We start from the raw sequence: 21,848 nt of genomic DNA on the forward strand, positions 1-21,848 counted from the left end.
CAAGCGAGACACTAGTGAGCAATCGGAATTTCTGCATTTTGATGCACACCTTTTAATTGTTATGATAGTTCTCTGACTGGCCGCACAAAGAACGTAGGCTGAATACCTTCACCATTGAAACACGTTAACAGAAATGGATATATTCAGTGAAGCTTACGAATGTGTTTTAATATACTTCTTGTGAAATCTTTTTTCGACTCGAGGGCACTGAAACATGACCAACAGATGGATAGAATGAGGTACAGAAGTAACGAATTTACTACCAAAAAGTGCACTTCTCGTGTGGATTCATGGGTGTTCTTGCAGCGCAGCCAAAAACGTCGGAGAACTCCCGCATGTTCATCAGTGGCACTATGCAACGCGCGCGCGGTGATGCGTAGGGTGGTACTGCAGAGTTGTCTTCAGAGCACCCCTTCGCGCAGTGGTTGACGAAGAACAGCTGCTGCACTGACATGTTGAGCCCGGCGAGGTTTTGGTCCCTGTATTCACTCACTGTATGCTCGAAAGCATCATACGCCATCTTGGTGCCCACGAGGTCAGCCAGGTTCTCGCTGTCAAGCTCATCACTCAGCGTTTCTTCCTGGCCACGTAGGGACAGCTGGAAATATAAAACTTTGCGTGGAATACTTATTTTTATACGAATCATTATTTCAGAATGCTTCCAACAAAAAAAGGTGGTAGAGAAGTAGTAGGGTCATTAGACGTTGAATGTATCTGTGTTTGTCTGCCTCTATTTTCTGGGCGTCACATTATTATGCACTTTACGTGCATACGAACACTGCGCAAGTTTGTCCACGTCCTTATGTACTGTACCGTGAGGCCTCGACACTGACGGTTACCAAGTTATTAATTCGGACTCTCTCTACATTTTTACACAATGCATCTTTAGTGGATCATAACTCTAGAACAAATTCGCTCCATTCCGTTACATATCAGCACCTGACTGTCCACTAGTAGCATTTAAATTCAACATATACTTGTGTGTTTGACAAGGAAATGCTCTAACTCAAAATAACGTGTACTATGAACTAACTGAAATTTGTTTGCTTTCGTTTGTACCAATGTTTATGGTGTCCAAAAACAAGTCAAGTAGAATAAACGTAAATGTGGCATATACAGCGCACCATATATACCAAGCTCACGTATGCTAAAACATAACGAAAGAAAACACGAGTGTATTGACTAAATTTTTATTGCAAATATTACAGTAGTGACAGAAATTAAGGGAGATCATGGCGTCAACACTGACTCATGACGACATTACAATGATACTACCGATGTTAAATATTATCGGTTGCTTATTCGGTGCCTTGATGGTGACCTAAGCTTTGCACATTGAAATCAACATTTTTCGGGCAGACGCGACCCTTGTGCATGTTTTCTGCTATTAGGATTCACAAAAAATTACGAAATTGCATTGTCAGTTAGTGAAGCACGGCAGCCGGAACCCACGTTTCGAGATATGAAATGAATGATCTACAACACCACTCGTGAGCTACGAGATAACATTGCTGTGAAAATGACACGTCGTTTGCCACTGACAAGTACAGAAGAAGATACATGCATTTTTGCTTTTATTAGTTCGACGATAGTACTGTGCTTGTCATTGAACTATTCGTATTATAATGCATTGAAAAGCAACCTATTAGAAGGAATTTACAACTAGAGGTATCAGAGAATGGCTGGCCACAATAAACAGAAAAAGATACATATTTCTATACTGCTGTCGGATCTGGCAGCTTTACAAAATATTTGTATGCTTAAGGCAACACTGATCGAATCATGTAGAACATGCCTTCAAGGTATAGACTCCCACGTACGTGCAAAAACAAGGGCATTTGAATTATCAACGTTTCTCCTGTTTCAATATAAAGTACCACGAGCTGCTCACGTGCAGCACTACTTATGCGTGTTCTAAAGTTTAAAGTTCACTGGGAAGTTGCTCACACCTACGTACAGATATACGCTTTCTTGAAAGCACACAGTCCTTACCCTCGAGCGGCTTCTTTGCATGGTCATCATTACATAATCCATATGTACTGTTTAATCTCACGTTATATAAATTACTTTTATTAAATGAAGTCTTCTGGGTATTATACATCCTGCTTCAGCCCGTTGAATACTTCATTGGCATAGGCAGCTTACATTTTAATAATTATGATAGTTCTCTGACTCCTTTTGCTACTACATGCGCTGCATCCTGCCGAACCTCTCCACAGGGCCCCTGGGACCACCACTCTACTTTGAAGACTGTTAAATTGACTAGCGTCATGGATAGAACAGATCTGCGCTCTCTGTGAACCAGTTCTCTACGCTTCCTGTTCTATTCAGCCCCACCACAGCACCAGCAGCCTGTCAACACGCAGTTGAAGTAGGACAACCTCAGCCAAAGGCGCACTCCGGAATGTGGGCTCAACTAGCAAGATGTGGCGAAAATTCATGTCAGGTGGGGGGGGGGGGAATCTTCTGATGTTCATAGACGGGTCTGTTCAACACTTTTGCTCTGCCGTGATAGCAGCCATCGAGTGCCGCCTTCCCTTCTACGCCAGCTCCACGGTAGTTGAATTGGCTTGCCTTCACATATCAGTGAACTACCTCACTTCTACAACGCCCCTGCAGCCCTTGGTGATCCTCTGCGACCCCGGCCAGCACTGCAAGCGCTGCTGCAGCCAGAACGACCTTGGGACCTTGCGACGCTGCTGCACGCCAAAGCGATGCAGTATCACGGCACAAGAGTATCGCGAGAGGATCTCATTGGCAGTTCAATAGTATTGAGTATCTGTATTTCTGTGTCAAGATGCACTTGTAGAATGCATTCCTATATCATTACCGACACAGATGGGCGAAGTTTCGATTATATTGAGATATACGTTGTTGGGCGGTAGTATCACGTTGCACATGTGTCGGGAATGGTCACGTGTGTTTGCGATGTAAAAAGGAAAGTTTTGTGCATAAACATGGAAAAATTATGACACTGCTTGGCAACACAAAGAGGGTAACAAGGGTGTTACACACACACCACGGCGAATCTCTACTGGATAGAAGTTACGCATGTGTGCTGTGTGGTGTCCTATTTCACTCGCAGCCTCGAAGTGATACCTGTACGTGGCGTGACCGTATGCTGCTAGCAAGTTTCTGAGTTTCGATTAATATTATCAGTGGTTCATTTAGTGTTTGCATACCGCATAAGATCTGCCAATAAACTCCGAGCTTTTTTTTTTTTTTTTGAAGAAGGTTTTCAGGTCAGTTACGAGTACAGCTGAAGTTGTATTGGCTGCAGCCTTGTCAGATAAGGTACTGGACTGGATTTTGATGGCTGAAAAAATTGTGATATGAAAGACGTCCGCCATTGACGCGCAGGTGTGCTTTGTATCAGCATCAGACGCAAGAACTTAGGAATGTCTTTAGTGCGATGTGGTAAACGTTTCCACAGTGGTGTTATGTCCAAATAGCGCGTACGCACGAAGGCACAGAATATTTGTTTTATGTTCCCGTTTCGATAACACCGCTTTTCGTACGCATCAATCCCCTCTTATCTACGCCCTATGTGTCGTCAGAAATAACCTTTCCTCCAGTGTGCTCGGTGGATCTATATTTAGGGTGCCTGGCCGCTAGCCTGGAGGTTTCTGCTTCGATCCCGGTCGTCGCGGTCGCATTTCGGTGGCGGCGAAATGGTAAAGACCCGTGTCCTGTGCGATGTCTGTGCACCAGGTGGTCAACATTACCGGAGCCCTCCACTTCCGGGTCAGTGAAATTCATATAGTTGTTTGGGTACGCAAAACCATACACACGATTGCATATGCTTAAATTCTACTGACAACAAACTTTATGCATTACGTCTACAGGACCTAAGATTCAAAACGTGCATCATTCCCAGACTTTGTAGAGCTCCGTTCAGAATGACGCCATGAGTTGGATGTTGCGTAGCTGTTCTGAATTTCGTTTCTCAGTGGCTCTCCTTTCTTTTCAGAAACAGTGACCCCAGCGTCATTGCTTCGAGCAAGCACAGCTAAGTCTGAATTAAACATTTGTTGCATTCAACTTGATTTTTTTCTAAGAGAGCCTTACTTTACTTTAGCTGAATAAGGTGGTGCTCATTGTCGAGCTTCACAACGGCGGTTGCCAACAAAAGTCAACTAAAGAATTTCTAATAAAGTTGCAATCAATTTTCAGCGTGATATGTCTTATAAAAAACGGTTAAAAGCTTTTCAACTTCAAATATTTGAAATTTATTTGTTAGGCCAATTAGTACATCTAAAAATGTTGACTTTTTTTCACAGCACATTCACAATTATTACTGTTATTCTGTTTTTGTGTACGCTCAGGAGCTAAAAAGCTTGAAATAAACTGCCCTCAATTTTTATTTTTGGGTCTAAAAATCCTTTCTTTTCGCAAAGTTTCTGCGACCCCAGCCACAGAGCTTTGACATTACGCGGTGCAAGGAAACTGAAGAAAACATGTCACAGCATAACGACTACTTTATCCTGGTTGTACAGAAACGGGCAATAAAGCAAAATAAATCCCCGTTGTTTAGCTGCTACGCCGCTGAGTTCCTTCATTGTACAGGGCCTCCTGCTGTTTGATAGACGCGCCTCTCTAGACGCAGCCACCGCGCTCATCTGTGAGTGTGAGGCCGTGCACGATGCACTGACGATCGAACTCAGCCATATATTAGCTAAGGAACTCCTGGACGCACTCGAACAGCGGCATTAGATTAGCGGTACTAAGTAGCGATATGTATTTTATATTTCGCGTGTTTCGCGTGTTTTTGACCGATTCAGAAAACAAATAATGAGGCTGATTTCATCCCACAAATGTTTGAGTCTTGGTTTATGTTGGGTAACGTACAATATGAAAGTAATATTTGACATATTCGAGCAAGAATAAATAAGTATCATAAAGAAATGAACTAAATATTTAGCTCTTTAGCGGGTGTATGTACACACGACTGCTATTATTACACAACACGCAAATCTTTTTTACAGCGCAATTTTTTTCTTTTTGTTCTCACTAGCATATATATATATATATATATATATATATATATATATATATATATATATATATATATATATATATATATATTGAAAAATGTTAGATGAGGCAAAACCTTCGGTAGGTCTACTCACGACGGACTTATGGGATCTCCGCAAACACTGAGCTCTTTTCGTGTATTCTCGAATGACGTCGTCATTTTCATCTGGAACATAGCCTTCGAGGGTATGTATGCCTCGCACATCTAATGCACGCATCATCGCGTGGCCAATCATCTGAAAAAGAAATTGTCGGCGGTAAGATACATGAAGCACTTACGTAAAAACAAAGCGCGATCGGTACTTGCTGAATGCACTTGAACGACGAGATAACTTTAAGGGTGTGCGGAGAGCTGACTGTTTTTTTTTATCCGGCCAAGTAGCGGCAATCAAAGGTATTTCGTCATGAAATAGCTACTGGGGCCTAACTGCTTGAAAATCATGGAATTGAGTTTGCAATTCCACGTGTATTCAGAACGTAGAAAAGTACCTAAACACAGCAAAGTGTATTTCGAAATTGCGACAAGGTTAATGGGAGTTCATTTGTATAATAAATAGAATTAAAAACGAATACAATTGAAATTCGTTGCGCACAATCAGTATAATTTACAACTTCTGGGGAGTTTCTGGCATGAATTCTAAAAGGCAGATCGCTTCAGTCTTTGCCCCACTGTGAGAAATTTCAGCGTTGTGCCATCAACAATGGTTTTCAATTCTATTTTTGCACATGCACTTGTGATCAAACGTCACTGTACTGTGGATTCACGAAAAGCTGCAGCATGGTGTCCTGGCAAGCACGACCGGTAATTTATCTTTCTCATGAGCGTATCCACAGGGCACTTTAGGCTTGACCACTTGGTAGATTTCTTTCTTGTTTAAATGAAAGTACCATTTCTAAAGAAACACCAAACACTGTGTTGATAATTAAAGTAATAAAATATTTTATTGCGGTATATATATATATATATATATATTGTGGCGAAGCTTTCGAACAGTGGGTCGTCCTTTCCAGCGCCTTCTAGTGGGTCGCCCTTTTTGTAAAAAGAAGAGGCAGCTCGTGCAGAGATTCGGTGCCCGCATTGACTGTCGCTGTCGTGCATCATCGACGAGTGTCCGCCAATAAACGTCTTAACAACATATATATATATATATATATATATATATATATATATATATATATATATATATATATATATATATATATATACATATATTGTAAGATGGCGTCCAGTACCCTCAAGACTCTTCTTTATTGTCTCGAGTATGTGCCCCACAACCTAAACTGGAGTGGTGATGATGAGTATGATGTACAGATGAAAAGATGGAACGAGTATTGATGCTCACACTTATTTTCCCCGCGCACTTGATCGGCCGACCCGGCCGAGACTTAGGCGGGAAAAGTGCGGCGAACAAAAGGTTTAAGGCGTGAAACGTGAACTATCTCGGATGCACGGTAACGACGGTCCGAGGAACCCTCGACGGGAGTGACAAGGTAATTGACAGGAGATGTTCGTTCACTAACAACGTAAGGTCCAAGAAAGCGTGACTGAAACTTTTCACACAATCCGGGTGTACGAACAGGCGTCCAAAGTAGTACTTCATCTCCAGGACGGAAGGTAACCTCTCGACGAAAGCTTTCATATCGTTGCTTGCGGTCTAGTTGACTGGCCTCCGTGTTAAGTTGAGCACGTTGCCGTGCGTCAGCGAGCCTGGAGACGAAATTTTCTGGCGTAGTCGTGGACGTTTTTGACGTTACATTGAAGAAAGAGGCGTCAATAGTGAATGTCGGCGCACGACCATAGACGAGGAAGAAAGGTGAATACCCGGTGGTTCGTTGAACAGCGGTGTTGTGTGCAAACGTTACGAACGGCAAGATTTTGTCCCAGTTATCGTGGTTCGGTCCGATGTACATGGATATCATGTCGATTAGAGTCTGATGGAATCGCTCTGTCAGGCCATTTGTCTGCGGGTGGTAAGCGAATGTGGTCTTATGAACTGTGCCACAAGTTTTTAGCATTTCGTCAAGAATTGTCGACATGAAGGCCTTGCTCTGGTCACTCAACAACGTGCGAGGTGCACCATGACGCAACACAATGGCTTCTAAAAAGAAGGCGGCAACGTCTGAGGCGGAGCTAGTGCGTAGAGGAGCGGTCTCCGCGTATCGTGTGAGGTGGTCGACGGCTGTGACGATCTAGCGGTGGCCCGCTGGCGTTACGGGAAGTGGTCCGATGAGGTCTATTTCGACAACGACAAAAGGTGTATCGGGACATGGAATGGGTTGTAATAATCCAGCAGGAGCAGAAGTTTGTCGTTTCCGGCGTTGACACAGTGCACAAGAAGCGACATAATTAGCCACAAAGGTAGAAAGACCAGGCCAGAAGAAACGGCTCCTAACGCGGTTGTAGGTCTTCTGAAATCCCAAGTGTCCAGCTGATGGATCGTCGTGGAGTGCTTCGAGAGAGAACTTGTTTTTGCAGTGAACAGGGAAGTACTGGCACCCACCGATGCCCATCCGCATTGTAAGTATAGCGTTGCAGAACATTGTTGTCTAGCTTTAACTGCCGTAGCTGACGACGTAGTCTGGCATTAGGTGGAGAAGACGAGTCATTCAAGTACCCGTTGATGCGGTTACAGTATGGGTCGTCACGTTGGCACGCGGCAAACTGAGTGCTGCTGTTTAAAGATAGTGGCCCAGCAACTGCCAGGGGTGATAACGTGAGTGCAGAGGAGGCCGCTTGATCACCTGAGGGGCATCGAAGATGCGCGGTTGTAGATGAAAGTGGCAAAGGGCAGCGAGAGAGAGCGTCGGCATCCAGATGCTGTTTGCCAGACCTGTACACAACGTCAAAAGTGTACTCTTGCAAACGGAGTATCCAGCGACCGAGTCGCCCAGACAAATTCTTCAGCGAGGACAACCAGCATAGGGCATGGTGGTCGGTAATGACAGTGAAGTGGCGTCCATACAGGTAAGGTCGAAACTTCTGGATGGCCCAAACGACAGCAAGACATTCCTGCTCTGTTATCGAGTAGTTCTGCTCTGCAGGTGTTAGTGCGCGGCTGGCATACGCAACTGATCGATTGATTGATTTGTGGGGTTTAACGTCCCAAAACCACCATTTGTTTATGAGAGACGCCGTAGTGGAGGGCTCCGGAAATTTTGACCACCTGGGGTTCTTTAACGTGCACCCAAATCTGAGTACACGGGCCTACAACATTTCCGCTTTCATCGGAAATGCAGCCGCCGCAGCCGGGAATCGAACCCGCGTTCTGCGGGTCAGCAGCCGAGTACCTTAGCCACTAGACCACCGCGGTGGGGCTGGCATAAGCAACTACTCGCTCACGTGAAGTGTCGTCATGCTGGAGAAGGACGGCACCGATTCCGTGGCCGCTGGCATCAGTGTGAAGGAAAGTGGGTGCGCTCTCATCGAAGTGACGGAGGACGGGGTCTGCTGTCAAAGCATGTTTGAGGGCTTGAAAAGCACACTCACACTCGTCAGTCCAAGTGAAGGCCGTTTCTGACGTCAGAAGCTTGTGTAACGGCCCCGCGATGGCAGCAAAGTGACTGATAAAGCGTCGGAAGTAAGACGCCAGGCCCACGATTGTTTTTTATTGCCCAGACGTGGAAAATTAATTACGGCAGCAACCTTGTCAGGGTCGGGTCGAACGCCATCTTTGCTGACAAGGTGACCCAATACTTTGATGCTCCTGCTGGCGAAGTGGCACTTCTTTGTATTGAGCTGAAGCCCAGCGTTCGAAATGCAAGTAAGAACTTCGTCCAAATGCAGAAGGTGCTGAGGAAAAGTAGAAGAATAAATTACGATTTCGTCCAAATAGCATAAGCAGGTTTTCCACTTTAGACCACGTAAGACAGTATCTATCATGCGCTCGAATGTTGCTGGAGCGTTGCATAAGCCAAAAGACATGACGTTGAACTCGTAAAGCTCATCAGGCCTTGCAAACGCTGTTTTCTCCTTGTCTGCTTCGCGCATGGGTATTTGCTAATACCCGGATAGAAGGTAAAGGCTGGAGAAATATTCTGCGCCTTGTAAGGAGTCCAGGGCATCACCTATGCGTGGCAACGGATATACATCTTTTTTTGTTATCTTATTTAGCGCTCTGTAATCAATACAAAAGCGGACAGAGCCATCCTTTTTCCGGACAACACCACAGGAGACGACCAAGAGCTGGATGAAGGTCGAATAATGTCCCGTTTGAGCATGTCGGCGACGTTTTCCTCAATCATTCGCCGTTCCCCCGAAGACAGACGGTATGGGCGGCGGCGCACAATGGAGCTGCTTTCGGTTTCGATGCTGTGCTCTGCAACAGATGTGTGGCCCAAAACTTTAGAATGTACGTCGAACGAACAGCTGTGCTTTTGGAGAAGGTCTAAGAGGTCTCTCTTTTTCTCAGCAGTGAGGTGAGGACCTATGGTAGCATTTAAAGCAGCAGTGGTTGCCTTGGTATCGGTTGTAGCAGACGAAGGCGGTGATTCTGCGTGAAGAGGAACCAGCGAAAAAGGCTCGCTGTCAGCGAAGCAGCTCACAGCAGTGCCCTGGGGCAGCATCACTGGCGACGAAGTTGGGTTCAAGGCGGTGACCAATGCCTTACCGTCGTTAAACCGCACAAGGCCGGGTGCAATGGTAAGCCCCGCAGGTTTGGAGGGAACTGATGGAGCAATGAACACGTCACCGTTAACTATAGTATCCGAAGCGATCGTGAGAATTCGTTCATCTCCTGGCGAAATGAAACAATCCGCGGCAGAAACGAAACGGAAGCTGTATGGATCGACATCAGATGAACTCTCAGTAGCTGACATATGAATTACTCGCTGATGATTCGATATGAAAGCTGATGCCGAAGAAAGGAAGTCCCATCCTAAAATGACTGTGTGAGTGCACAAAGGAAGTACAAGAAACTGAATGTGGTGAAGGATACCGTCTATGAAAACGCGGACTGTACAAACACTTGAAGGCTGAATAGGGACTCCATCTGCGCATTGAAGGGGAGGGCCATCGTATGGCGTCCTAACTTCTTTCAAGCGGGCACAAAAGTCTGCACGAATTGCGGAAAGTGATGTGGCTGCGTCTACTAGTGCCTCTGTCTGTATACCTTCAACATACACCAATAAAACATTTGATGGGTGGTGTGGAGGAGTTTGAAGCAGTTCGAAAGATGCAGCTTTCCCTCCCGAAGCTGCACTGTTTAGTTTTCGAGTTGGCGGTCGGGAATCGAAGTACAAGGTCGAGGGGGAGAGGAGGAACGCCGCATCGGTGAAGGTGAGCGACGATGGGAGAAACGGGAACTGCCAACTGAGGCAAAGTTCTGCGGAGACGGCGACCAGCGTGTGCTGTTCTGATACTGTCGGTGATAGGGTGGTCCAGTTGAGTAGAAGTCGTCCCGTTCATAGTCCCCGTAGCTTCGTCTTTCGTCTTGTTGATGGCGTCGGCAATACCTTGAAATATGACCACGGATGCCGCAATAAAAGCAAGTCGGTCGTGTAGTGCGCCAGGTGTTGTAAGGCTGGGAAGATGGTCGCGGTGCGAGCGAGTTGAACGAGCCATGCACATCGGGCACTGGTAGCTGCATTGGGCTGTGCTGGGGTGCAGGTGTCCTAGCAGCAACCTGAGCATAAGTTGGCATGGCCACAGGATAAGAACTCGGAACAGGTGTGACAGTCATCGAGGCCAGGCTTTGGTGGGGCGCAGGCGTCGTTGCAGCACCTTGAGCATAACTTGGCATGGGCACGGGATCTGAGCACGGAACTGGTGTGCCTGTGATCAAGGCCAGTTCCTCCCTCACGACGTCGCGTAAACTAGTAGCAGGTGGCATCGTTCGAATATAAAGGTGGCGAGTGAAGCCTGTGCGTAAAGTTCCTCGCGGATGATAGAGCGGATCAATGAACGCAGCTCTGTGGTGTCGTGACTCGAGCTGAGATCAGGCCTATCAGGTTGCACCCGAGTGGTTTGAAGCTCCTCGAGGCGCTTACAGGTAGCTACAACATTGGCGACGGTCGGCGGATTCTGCACCACAAGCGCAATAAAAGCGACCGTCGCAATGCCTTTCAGCAGGTGGCGCACGCGGTCGTTTTCCGCCATATGGTTGTCGATGCGGCGGCAAAGGGCGAGAACATCTTCAATGTAAGAAGTGTAAGACTCGCCGGGGAGTTGGAAACGTGCACCAAGCTTTTTCTTGGCAATATCCGAGCGCACTGACGGGTTGGCGAAAATCTGGCGGAGCTGGCGCATAAAGGCGGGCCATGTCAAAAAGTCGGTAGCGTAGTTTAAAAACCACGTTTTTGCGACGCCGCTCAAGCAGAAAGCAACGTGGGTGAGTTTTGCAAGCTCATCCCATTTGTTGATGGCACTCACGCGGTCATACTCCTCGAGCCAGTCTTCCACGTCCTCACCCGGAAGCCCTGCGAACAGCGGAGGATCCTTTTCAGGGCTGGTGACCAGGTGAGAAGGGTGTCTTGGCAGTGGGAGCGGTGGCGCAGCTGCTGCGCTGGGCTGGTCGGCTTGCGACATTACCGCACCCAGGACGTTTAAGCGGCGGCCTGAATGGAGCTCCAGGGATGTGTTGTAGAAGACGCTGGGGTTGTGCGAGAGCGCGAGAGGACGCGGGAATCAGGCAGCACTCTCCACCACTTGTAAGATGGCGTCGAGTACCCTCAAGACTCTTCTTTATTGTCTCGAGTATGTGCCCCACAACCTAAACTGGAGTGGTGATGATGAGTATGTAGAGGTGAAAAGATGGAACGAGTAATGATGCTATATATATATATATATATATATATATATATATATATATATATATATATATATATATATATATATATATATATATATATATATATATTTATATATATATATTGATATGTGCGGTTTTACGTCCCAAAACCACCATATGATTATGTTCGACGCCGTAGTGGAGGGCTCCGGAAATTTCGACCACCTGGGGTTCTTTAACGTGCACCCAAATCAGAGCATATGGGCCTACAACATATCCGCCTGCACCTGAACTGCAGATATATATATATATATATATATATATATATATTATAAGGTGGTTTATTGACTAAAACCAACTGACTGGTTCAAGGGGCGTCAATTACAGTCACGAGCTGAGCTCTTCGCCGTAGCCGTCTTCTAGGTGCTCCGAATAGATACTGTCTTTGTCCCTCTTCATCACTACATTTGCCCTGTTGGTGAAGAGGAGCCATCCTGGCGACTCACGGCAAAGCAAGCACAAGGCGATTATAGTAAGGTTTTAGGCGGCTGATGTGGACTGTCTCACGACCACGGCATCGTCTGTCATCGGCACGTGTCACTAGTTCAACGACGTAGTTGACCGGTGATGTGTATTGAACGATGCGGTACGGACCATTGTACTTAAGTGCAAACTTTCGGGAGAGGCCAGGGGACTGAAATGGAACCGAAAGCCCTACAAATGACCCTACGGGGAAGCTGTGAGCAGGCTTGTCTGGATCAAGTCGTTCTTTTTGAAGACCTTGTTTGACGGACGTAAATGAACGCGCTAATTGGCGGCACTTTTCGGCCCACTGAACAGTTTCGGAGGCTTGGCGGAATTCTGAAGCATCTGGGCGGTTAGTACGTATCGTGCCAAGCGTAGAAGAGGACTCACATCCGTACAGTAGAAAAAAAAAGGTGAAAAGTCAGTAGTTGCTTGCGCGGCTTTATTATACGCATACGTCACGAAAGGCAGAACCAAGTCCAAATTAGAATAGTTGGAGGATATGTGCATAGAAAGCATTTCTCCGAGCGTGCGGTTAAGACGCTCTGTCAAACCGTTTGTCTGTGGGTGATAGCTTGTAGTGGTGCGATGAATAATATTGCACTCACTGAGAAGCTCCTAGATGACTTGCGATAGAAACGCCCGCCCACGGTCGCTAAGCAGCTCACGTGGCGCGCCATGGTGACGGACAAAGCTACGCAAGATGAACAAGGCGACATCACGAGCAGAACCGGCTGGCAAAGCGGCGGTTTCAGCCTAACGGGTTAGATGGTCAATGGCCACAATAATCCAGCGATCTCCAGCAGGAGTACAAGGTAGTGGGCCGTAAAGGTCGATGCCGATTCTATCAATTGGCCGAGCTGGACAAGGCAGTGGTTGTAGTTCACCAGAGGCATAACAAGTTGTTTTGCGTCGCTCACACTCTGTGCAGGAGCGTATGTACTTGCGAACGTACGAGTATATTCCACTCCGAAAAAATCGCTGGAGAAGCCGGTCGTGTGCTTTGGAAACACCGGCGTGCGCGTTTCTAGGGTCTGTGTGGAAGTACGCGCACATGTTGGGGCGCGAATGGCGAGGTATAACATAAAGTCATTTCCTACCATCCGGCTAATAGTTGCGATGGTACAACAAGGCATCCCGTTTCGCATACTGGGTGATTTTCCGGCGTAGTGCCCGAGGTAGCCCCGCCGCGGTGGTCTAGTGGCTAAGGTACTCGGCTGCTGACCCACAGGTTGCGGGTTCGAATCCCGGCTGCGGCGGCTGCATTTCCGATGGAGGCGGAAATGTTGTAGGCCCGTGTGCTCAGATTTGGGTGCTCGTTAAAGAACCCCAGGTGGTCGAAATTTCCTGAGCCCTTTACTACGGCGCCTCTCATAATCAAATGGTGGTTTTGCGACGTTAAACCCCACATATCAATCAATCAATCGTAGTGCCCGAGGTAGACGCTGGCGTGGTGTCACTGAAGATGAGGAAAGAACGTCTATGAGCGAGGCTATCCAAGGGTCCTTGCGTTGTTCCGAATTCATGTCAGTGGTATCGATGCTATCGATGGCAAAGGAAACAGGTGCAACGGCTAAAGAATGGGGCGAACGAGAAAAAGCGTCTGCGTCAGCATGCTTGCGGTTTGAGTGGTAAATGACGTGAATATCGAATTCATGTAAACTTAGCACCCAACGTCCAAGCCAGCCCGAAGAATCCTTGAATGAAGTGAGCCAACAGAGTGAACGATGATCTGTACCTACATCAAATGGGGGTCCGTATAAGTAAGGACAAAAGTTTTGTGATGTCCAAACAATAGCCAAACATTGCTTTTCGGAAACCGAGTATTTGTGCTCTGCCTTGGTTAGGGTGCGACTGGCATATGCAACTACATACTCCGAGAAGCCAGGCTTGTGTTGAGCAAGGACAGCATGAAGTCCTATGCCACTGGCATCCGTGTGCACCTCGGTTGGAGCAGTAGGGTCGAAGTGGTGTAAAGTAGGTATACCTCACCTTGTATGACGTGCCTTATGGCCGGAGCAGATGATCTGGGGCCAAAGGATGCGTTTGTGCCGGTTCGGGAGTGCTCGATAAAATGGACAGCTGCCAAGTGACCTCCTCACGCACGAACTGCTTTATGCGAAGCAACATATCGTTCTGGTCTCCGAGAGTCAAAGCCGCGATTAAGTCACGTTGTTCCAGAGAGCGCCGTGTTTGGGCGCGTTGCTAGGGTAATTCATGAAAACGCTGGCACAAGCTGACGAGATCGGCTATGGTTTGTGGGTCCTTGGCTAACAACAAATGAAATGCGTCATCGCATATGCATTGAGGATTTGTTTGGTTTTATCGAATTTGAGCATCGCTGGGTTTACCCGCTTGCACAAGTCAGCAACGTCTTCAATGTAGCTGGTAAATGTCTCTCCTGGCTGTTGAGTGCGCTCATGAAGTCGTTGTTCTACTCAGACTTTTAGCACAGCAGGGCGATCGAAGACTTGCGAAAAGGAGATCTTGAATAAATCCCAGCTGGCAATTACGGCTTCGTGATTGCGCAGCCAGAGACTAACGACGCCGGATAAGTGAAAGCTTACATTGGTCAGATTAGCCGCATCGTCCCACTTGTTCGCTGTGCTCACCTTGTGGTAAATAGTTAGCCCCTTTTCAACGTCTCGACCTTCAGTGCCGCTGAAAGTTGGTGATGATGCAGTGGCCACATGCCGAAACATGTAGAGGCAGGAACTTGCGAGGTACCTTGGGTGGAGGGTTCTTCCGGCATTGCTGGGACTAGAGGTACGGTGCGACTTCGTAGTTCCAGCTTCTAAGACTACCGCAGCACTTTAACCAAATTATAGGAGGGTTTATTGACTAAAACCAACTGCCTGGTTCAAGGGGCGTCAGTCACTGTCACGCGCTCAGCTCTTTGTCGTAGTCGTCTTCTAGGTGCTCCGAATGGATACTATCTTGCTGCCTTCCCTCTTGCTCACTACAATATATATATATATATATATATTGTCACGTGATTACAGAACGACCACAACGTCTGTTCACAGGAGACGTCGAGCGGAACCGAACGTTACAGCACGAGCACACCAACCGTCCTCTTCTTCTTTCACACCATGGCACATACTCGAATTGGCATGGCTAAACCTCGTTCCATGCCTGTGGCATCACCCCCCCCCCTCCCCTTCGAAAAAAAACCACCCCGATGAACAATGCCAATTAAAAGGTAAATAGTCGCGTACACGCACAAAGACGCATGATGAAGCAGTGTCAGGCGGATAGGGGGTAGTGTGGCTTCATCCGTGAAACATGAACAATGTCGGCCTGCTGAGAACATCGAGATCGCTGAGCTGTGTCTTCAAGCAGAATTTCGTAGTTGACATCTGTGAGGCGCCAATAAAAGTTTATCCAATCCAATAAAAGTTTATCCAATCCAATCTGTGAGGCGCCGTAGCACTCTATAGGGACTGAAGTAGCGGTGAAGTAGCTTTTCCGAGCGACCCCTTTGGCAAACGGGGATCCACTGCCAGACCAGATGACCGGGTTGGTAAATAACATGACGATGACGGGAGTTGTACCTCTGTGAGTCGATTAGTTGATGTTTTCGGATCCGCTCGAGTGCAAGCTTGCGGGCCACGTCGGCGAGCCGGATAAAGTCGTTCGCATCAGTAGTAATATTGGTCGTGTCAGGCAACAGCATGGCATTAAGCATCGCAATTGCTTCTCGGCCGTGAAGCAACCGGAATGGAGTGAAACCCGTAGTCTCTTGAACCGCAGTGTTGTAAGCGAACGTTACGTATGGCAAAATTGCATCCCAGTTTTTGTGATCACGGTCGACGTACGTTGATAGCATGTCAGCGACCGTTGGTTTGTGGATGGTATGCGGTTGTTTTGCGATGAGCTGTTTCACTAAGTCTCGTGACGTCTTGCATCAATTGGGCTGTAAAGGCTGTTCCACGGTCAGTGATAAGAACTGTTGGCGCTCCATGACGGAGGACGATGTTGTTGATGAAAAAATACGCAACCTTATTGGCGGTGCCTCATTGTAGGGCTTTCGTTTCGCAGTACCTCGTTAAATAGTCCGTAGCGACTACGATCCAGTGGTTGCCATCATGTGACTTCGGGAAGGGCCCAAGCAAGTCCATGCCGATTCGTTCAAACGGTTGTGACGGGGGTGCAACAGGCTGCAATAAATCAGCAGGGCGCACAGGTGAGGCTTTATGGCGCTGGCAATGATTGCACGTTTTAACGTAATGCTTGACATCCTGGGTGAGCTTTGGCCAGTAGTAGCGAGTCCGAATCCGGGCAAGGGTACGTGCGAATCCTAGTTGGCCGGAGGAGAGCTCGTCTTGGCCGGCAGATAAAATGTCAGCACGTAGCCCTGGTGGAACGACGAGGAGGTACTCAGTCGCATAAGGTTCGAAGTTCTTTTTGTAGACGATGTCGTTGCGGAGACAAAATGACCCTGAACGCCGAATGCCGATGCTGGAGTCGAGCTGCGACCTTGAAGGTATTTGATAAGTTGTTGGATCTCTGAATCATTCCACTGTTGTTAGGCCAAGTCAGATTCACTGACTGCACAAAGAAAATGGCCATCGGTATCATCGTCCCTCGATGTCGTCGCGAGGAGTGCGCGCGAAAGGCAATCGGCATCAGTGTGCCTGCGGCCCGACTTGTGGACGACTGTGACCTCAAATTCTTTGAGGCGTAAGCTCCACCTCGCGAGATGCCCTGAAGGGTCCTTGAGATTGGCCAGCCAACAGAGGGCATGATGGTCCGTAACTACTCTGAACGGACGGCCATACAGATACGGTCGGAACTTTGTTATCGCCCAAATAACAGCAAGACATTCCTTCTCCGAGGTCGAGTAGTTAGTTTCCGCAGATGACAAAATGCGGCTAGCATAAACGATGGGACGTTCAGCACCGTCTTTCCACTGGACGAGCACTGCACCAAGACCGATGTTGCTTGCGTCAGTGTGAAGTTCAGTGGCGGCATCTTCATCAAAGTGCCCTAGTAATGGTTCACTCTGAAGACACTGCTGAAGCTGAGAAAAAGCGGCCCTCTGCTCTGGACCCCACACAAAAGGAGTATCCTCCTTCGTTAAACGGGTAAAAGGTTCAGCGATGTTGGCAAAGCTCTAGACAAAGCGCCTGTAGTAGGCGCAGAAACCCAAAAACTAGCGCAAATCCCGCTTGTTCGAAGGTGGAGGAAATGCAGCAACAGCCATGGTCTTTTCTGAGTCTGGTCCAATGCCAACGTGACTGATAAGGTGGCCGAAGAACTTTAGTTCTTCGTAGCCGAAATGACACTTTTCCGGTTTTAGCGATAGGCCTGCGCATCGAATAGCGACGAAGACGGACTGAAGTCGTTGTAAATGTTGCTCAAATGTTTTGGAAAAAACAACGACGTCGTCTAAATACACAAGGCAAGATTCCCACTTGAGACAAGACAGGACGGTGTCCATCATCCTTTGGAACGTTGCCGATGCAGAGCACAATTCAAACGGTAACACTTTGAATTCGTAGAGGCCATCGGGAGTTATGAATGCTGTTTTTTCCCTGTCACGTTCATCGACCTCGATCTGCCAGTAGCCGCTGCGTAAATCCATTGAGGAAAAATATCGGGCATGTCGAAGTCGATCCAGTGAATCATCTATGCGTGGGAGAGGGTAGACGTCTCTCTTCGTCACTTTGTTGAGCTTCCAGTAGTCGACGCAAAATCGAAGAGTGCCGTCTTTCTTTAAACGAGTACGATGGGTGACGCCCATGAACTGTTCGAGGGTTGGATGACGTCGTCATCGAGCATCTGTTTCACTTGAAAACGTATTGCCTCTTGTTCTTTTTGCGACACGCGGTAGGCGTGCTGTCGTACAGGCCGTTGGGTAGGGTCCGTTATAATGCGGTGCTTCACAGTTGGGGTCTGCTTTATTTTGGAGGTGGACGCAAAGCAATCACTGTACATACGTAAAATCATGCGTATCTGCTGTTGCTGCACACAGGATAGCTGGCAATTCACGTCAACTGTACTGGCTAATGCAGTGTTACCTTCGGCAGCAGTGACAATCGGAGCAATAGTGTAACATTATTCGTCATGAATGGCTTCAAAGTTCGCGACCGCTGTTCGCTTTGCCAAGTGTTCGTACTGACCGCCAAAATTCGTGATCAGAAGCTGAGTCCTCCGATGTTTCAGTTTGACGATAGCACGCGCGACACAAATCTGCCGAGCCAAGAGCACCGAGAGGATAGTTTCCGCGATGCCACTACTCTTGTTGTCACAGTCGCTCTCCACAGTTACCAACATCCCAGCTCGCGGCGGCAGTGCGATGGTGTCGTCAGCAATTCGAAGTGTTGTGGTCGGCGCAACTGCATCCTTTCGTAGGGCTGTATGGTCGTTAGATAACGTTATGAGCAGGTCCCGAAGGTTAATAATGGCTCCATGCTCACGGAGAAAATCCGTTCCGAGAATCTGGTTTTGGGACCATTCGTGCAATACAACAAAGGACACAATGTACGTCGACTCACGAATTCGGAGGCGGGCAGTGCACATTCCTAGCGGTGTCAATAGGTGACCTCCCGCAGTCCAGAGTTTGGTTTTATGTCCCCAAGGTGTCGTAACCTTTCTTAGCTGTGCAGCGAGGTCAGCGCTTATAACAAAATAATCGGCACCCGTATCTACCAGAGCGGTCAGCGGGTGGTTGTCAGCAAGGACAGAGATACGAGCAGAGACCCGTTTGTCGTCGATGCCACATGTCGGTGAGAGAATGTCTTCGGATGTCGGCAGGCAAATCGGGGGAGGGTCTTGAAACGGTCGATCAACAGCGGCCTCACCCCCAGAGGTCGCTGTTCTTAGTATCCCCGGCGTGGGCTTGTGGATCTCGGGGATCTTCCTGCAAGGACGTCCGCAAAGGTTGATTGTTGGCCAGGTGACGTGGAACGCCGTGGAGATGGTGAGCGGGTTGGCGACACGGAAGGGTTGAGGATCGTTGGCTTTCCAAGTATTTGGCGATAGCACGGGGCCGCTCACCATCTCTGGGTGGACGAGCATCCGGACGAAAGCCAGGAAGACCCATGTGCCTGTAGGCGCACTCACGGTAGATGTGACCTGGTTCACCACAGTGATAACATAGAGGCCGGTTGTCGGGAGCACGCCATACACTGGATTTCCGTGTAAGGGGTGAGTTGCCGTACTGCGGTGGTCCCGAGTAGAATGACCGTGCCGTCTGCAGGGTGGACGGACGGGACGGATAGCCAACAGCCGGTGCAGGAGTACGTAGTGCTTCCGCGTACGTTAATAGCGGAGCTTCGGCTGGACGCGGGGCCATCATGGGTTGGACTTCGGCTGCACGCAGAGTCGTCATGGGGTGCACTAGCTGCCGGACCTCTTCGCGAACGACATCCGTTAGAGCAGCAACATGGGACGGAGAAGACACCACGTGCAGCTTTTGCAGCTCCTCGCGCACAATACTACGCACGAGCTCTATCAGGTCTTTTACAGTCGTGACGTCAGGTGTTGGCAGGGCTGACGACACTGACGAAAGACTGCCAGGACGCTCATACTGGCACGAACGCTGCCTTAGCATTTTCTCCATTGTCGTGGCTTCACGGAGGAAATCCTCTACAGTGCTGGGAGGGTTCCGCCCTATTCCCGCGAACAGCTGCTCTTTCACTGCCCGCATTAGGAGGCGCGCAGTGAAAGAGCAGCGACATGTCCTCAACGAACATGGCAACACTCTCGTTTGGACACTGGTTTCGGGAATTGAGGAGCCGTTCCGCTTGCTCCTTTCGGTCAGAGCGTCGGAAGGTATTTTGCAACTGGTTGCGAAACTCTGGCCAGGTTGTCATAGTGGCTTTATGGTTTTCGAACCAAGTGCGCGCCGAGTCCTCGAGATAAAAGTAGGCATACCGAATCTTTCGCTGCTCGTACCACTCGTTGACGCTGCCGCAACGGCTGTAGTCGTCAAGCCAGTCGTCGACGTCCTCGTAAGAGTCACCGTGGAATGGCTTCGGAGTTCGCGGGACGTTGAAGAACCATGGAGGAGGCAGCGTTGATGTTTCTTGGGTTTGCGTTCCCGCACTAGCCATAGTACTGCCGAATTGTGGAATTGGTCTGAATTCAGGAGGTAGGCCTAGTTGTCGCCTGCTACGCCGTAGGTCAGCTGGTTCTTCCAAGTCGCGACTAGTGTCAGGACCTTGCTGCTGATTGCAGTGCATACAACACTACCCAGCACCTCCACCAGAAAATGTCACGTGATTACAGAACGACCACAACGTCTGTTCACAAGAGCAGCACTGGACGTCGAGCCGAACCGAACGTTAGAGCACGATCACACCAACCGTCCTCTTCTTCTTTCACACCATGGCACATACTCGTATTCGCAAATATATATATATATATATATATATATATATATATATATATTGCTATGGCGTTTATTAGCCGGCACACAGCGAGTCTACACAATGGCGACAGTAACGGCCAAAACACGGGATCTCCGCGCGAGCGGCGTTCTCTTTGGGCAGACCCACTAGAAGGCACATAAGGGTTCGACCCACTTCAGTGTTCGGCGGCTTCTGTACAATTACCCCGGGGTCGAAGAGGGAGCCGCCTGGCGACCTAACAGCTTGTCACTACGAGCGGGTCATAGTAAGCCTTCAGACGCTCCACGTTGACTATGTCGCGCCCGCGGCGGCGCATGTCCGAAGATTGTTCAATTGGCTTGATAAAATAGTTGACCGGAGATGTGCGCTCGATCACACGGTAGGGACCTTCATATTTCGGGAGTAGTTTGGAAGAAAGGCCAGCTACAGAGGTCGGGATTGAGAGCCATACAAGGGAACCAGGAAGGAAGGTGGGCTCAGATGTGGCGGAGCCATCACGAATACTCTTCTGCCGCTCTTGCTCATGCGTCGTAAAAGTCTTGGCAAGCTCGCGACACTCTTCAGCAAGCCTGGCGGTCTCGGAAATAGGTGTACACTCGGATGGATCCGGTGTGTACGGGAGTATCGTGTCGATGGTGTGTGACGGGTGCCTTCCGTACAGCAAAAAGAAAGGTGAAAAACCAGTCGTGCTCTGAGGGGCGGTGTTGTAGGCGTAAGTGACGAAGGGCAGTATGGTATCCCAATTCGTGTGGTTGGCGGCGACGTACATCGACAGCATGTCGCCGAGGGTGCGGTTAAAGCGTTCGGTCAGACCATTCGTCTGCGGTTGGTAAGCAGTAGTTTTGCGATGGACAGAATGGCACTCAGTGAGAATGGCATCGACGACTTCTGACAAGAAGACACGGCCTCGATCGCTGAGAAGCTCCTGGGGTGGACCGTGGCGCAATATAAATCGATGTAGTAGGAAGGACGCAACATCACGCGCAGTAGCCGCAGGGAGAGCGGCGGTTTCGGCGTATCGCGTTAAATGATCTACGGCGACGATGGCCCAGCGGTTGCCAGTGGACGTCAGAGGAAGTGGTCCGTACAAATCGATACCTATGCGCCCAAACGGACGGTCAGGGCAAGGTAGCGGTTGCAGACCGGCTGGTGACATGTGTGCGGACGGTTTGCGGCGTTGGCAAGCGAGACAGGAGCGAACGAACTG

At 48.6% G+C, this 21,848-nt stretch overlaps 1 protein-coding gene across 1 annotated transcript in view; it reads right to left on the reverse strand.

Moving 5' to 3' along the window:
- Positions 1-230: 230 nt before the first annotated feature.
- Positions 231-21,848, reverse strand: part of LOC142803351 (endothelin-converting enzyme 1-like) — a 91,807-nt gene continuing 70,189 nt past the window's right edge. Inside the window, exons 11-12 of the mRNA XM_075888466.1 lie at positions 5,130-5,270; positions 231-598 (exon numbers count right to left, since the gene is read on the reverse strand). Of these exons, the coding sequence (XP_075744581.1) occupies positions 260-598; positions 5,130-5,270 (480 nt within the window). The 3' untranslated portion in view covers positions 231-259. The remainder of the gene's footprint in view (positions 599-5,129; positions 5,271-21,848) is intronic.

Source organism: Rhipicephalus microplus, chromosome 3 (genome assembly GCF_043290135.1).
Source record: "Rhipicephalus microplus isolate Deutch F79 chromosome 3, USDA_Rmic, whole genome shotgun sequence".
In the NCBI taxonomy this organism is placed as follows: domain Eukaryota; kingdom Metazoa; phylum Arthropoda; class Arachnida; order Ixodida; family Ixodidae; genus Rhipicephalus; species Rhipicephalus microplus.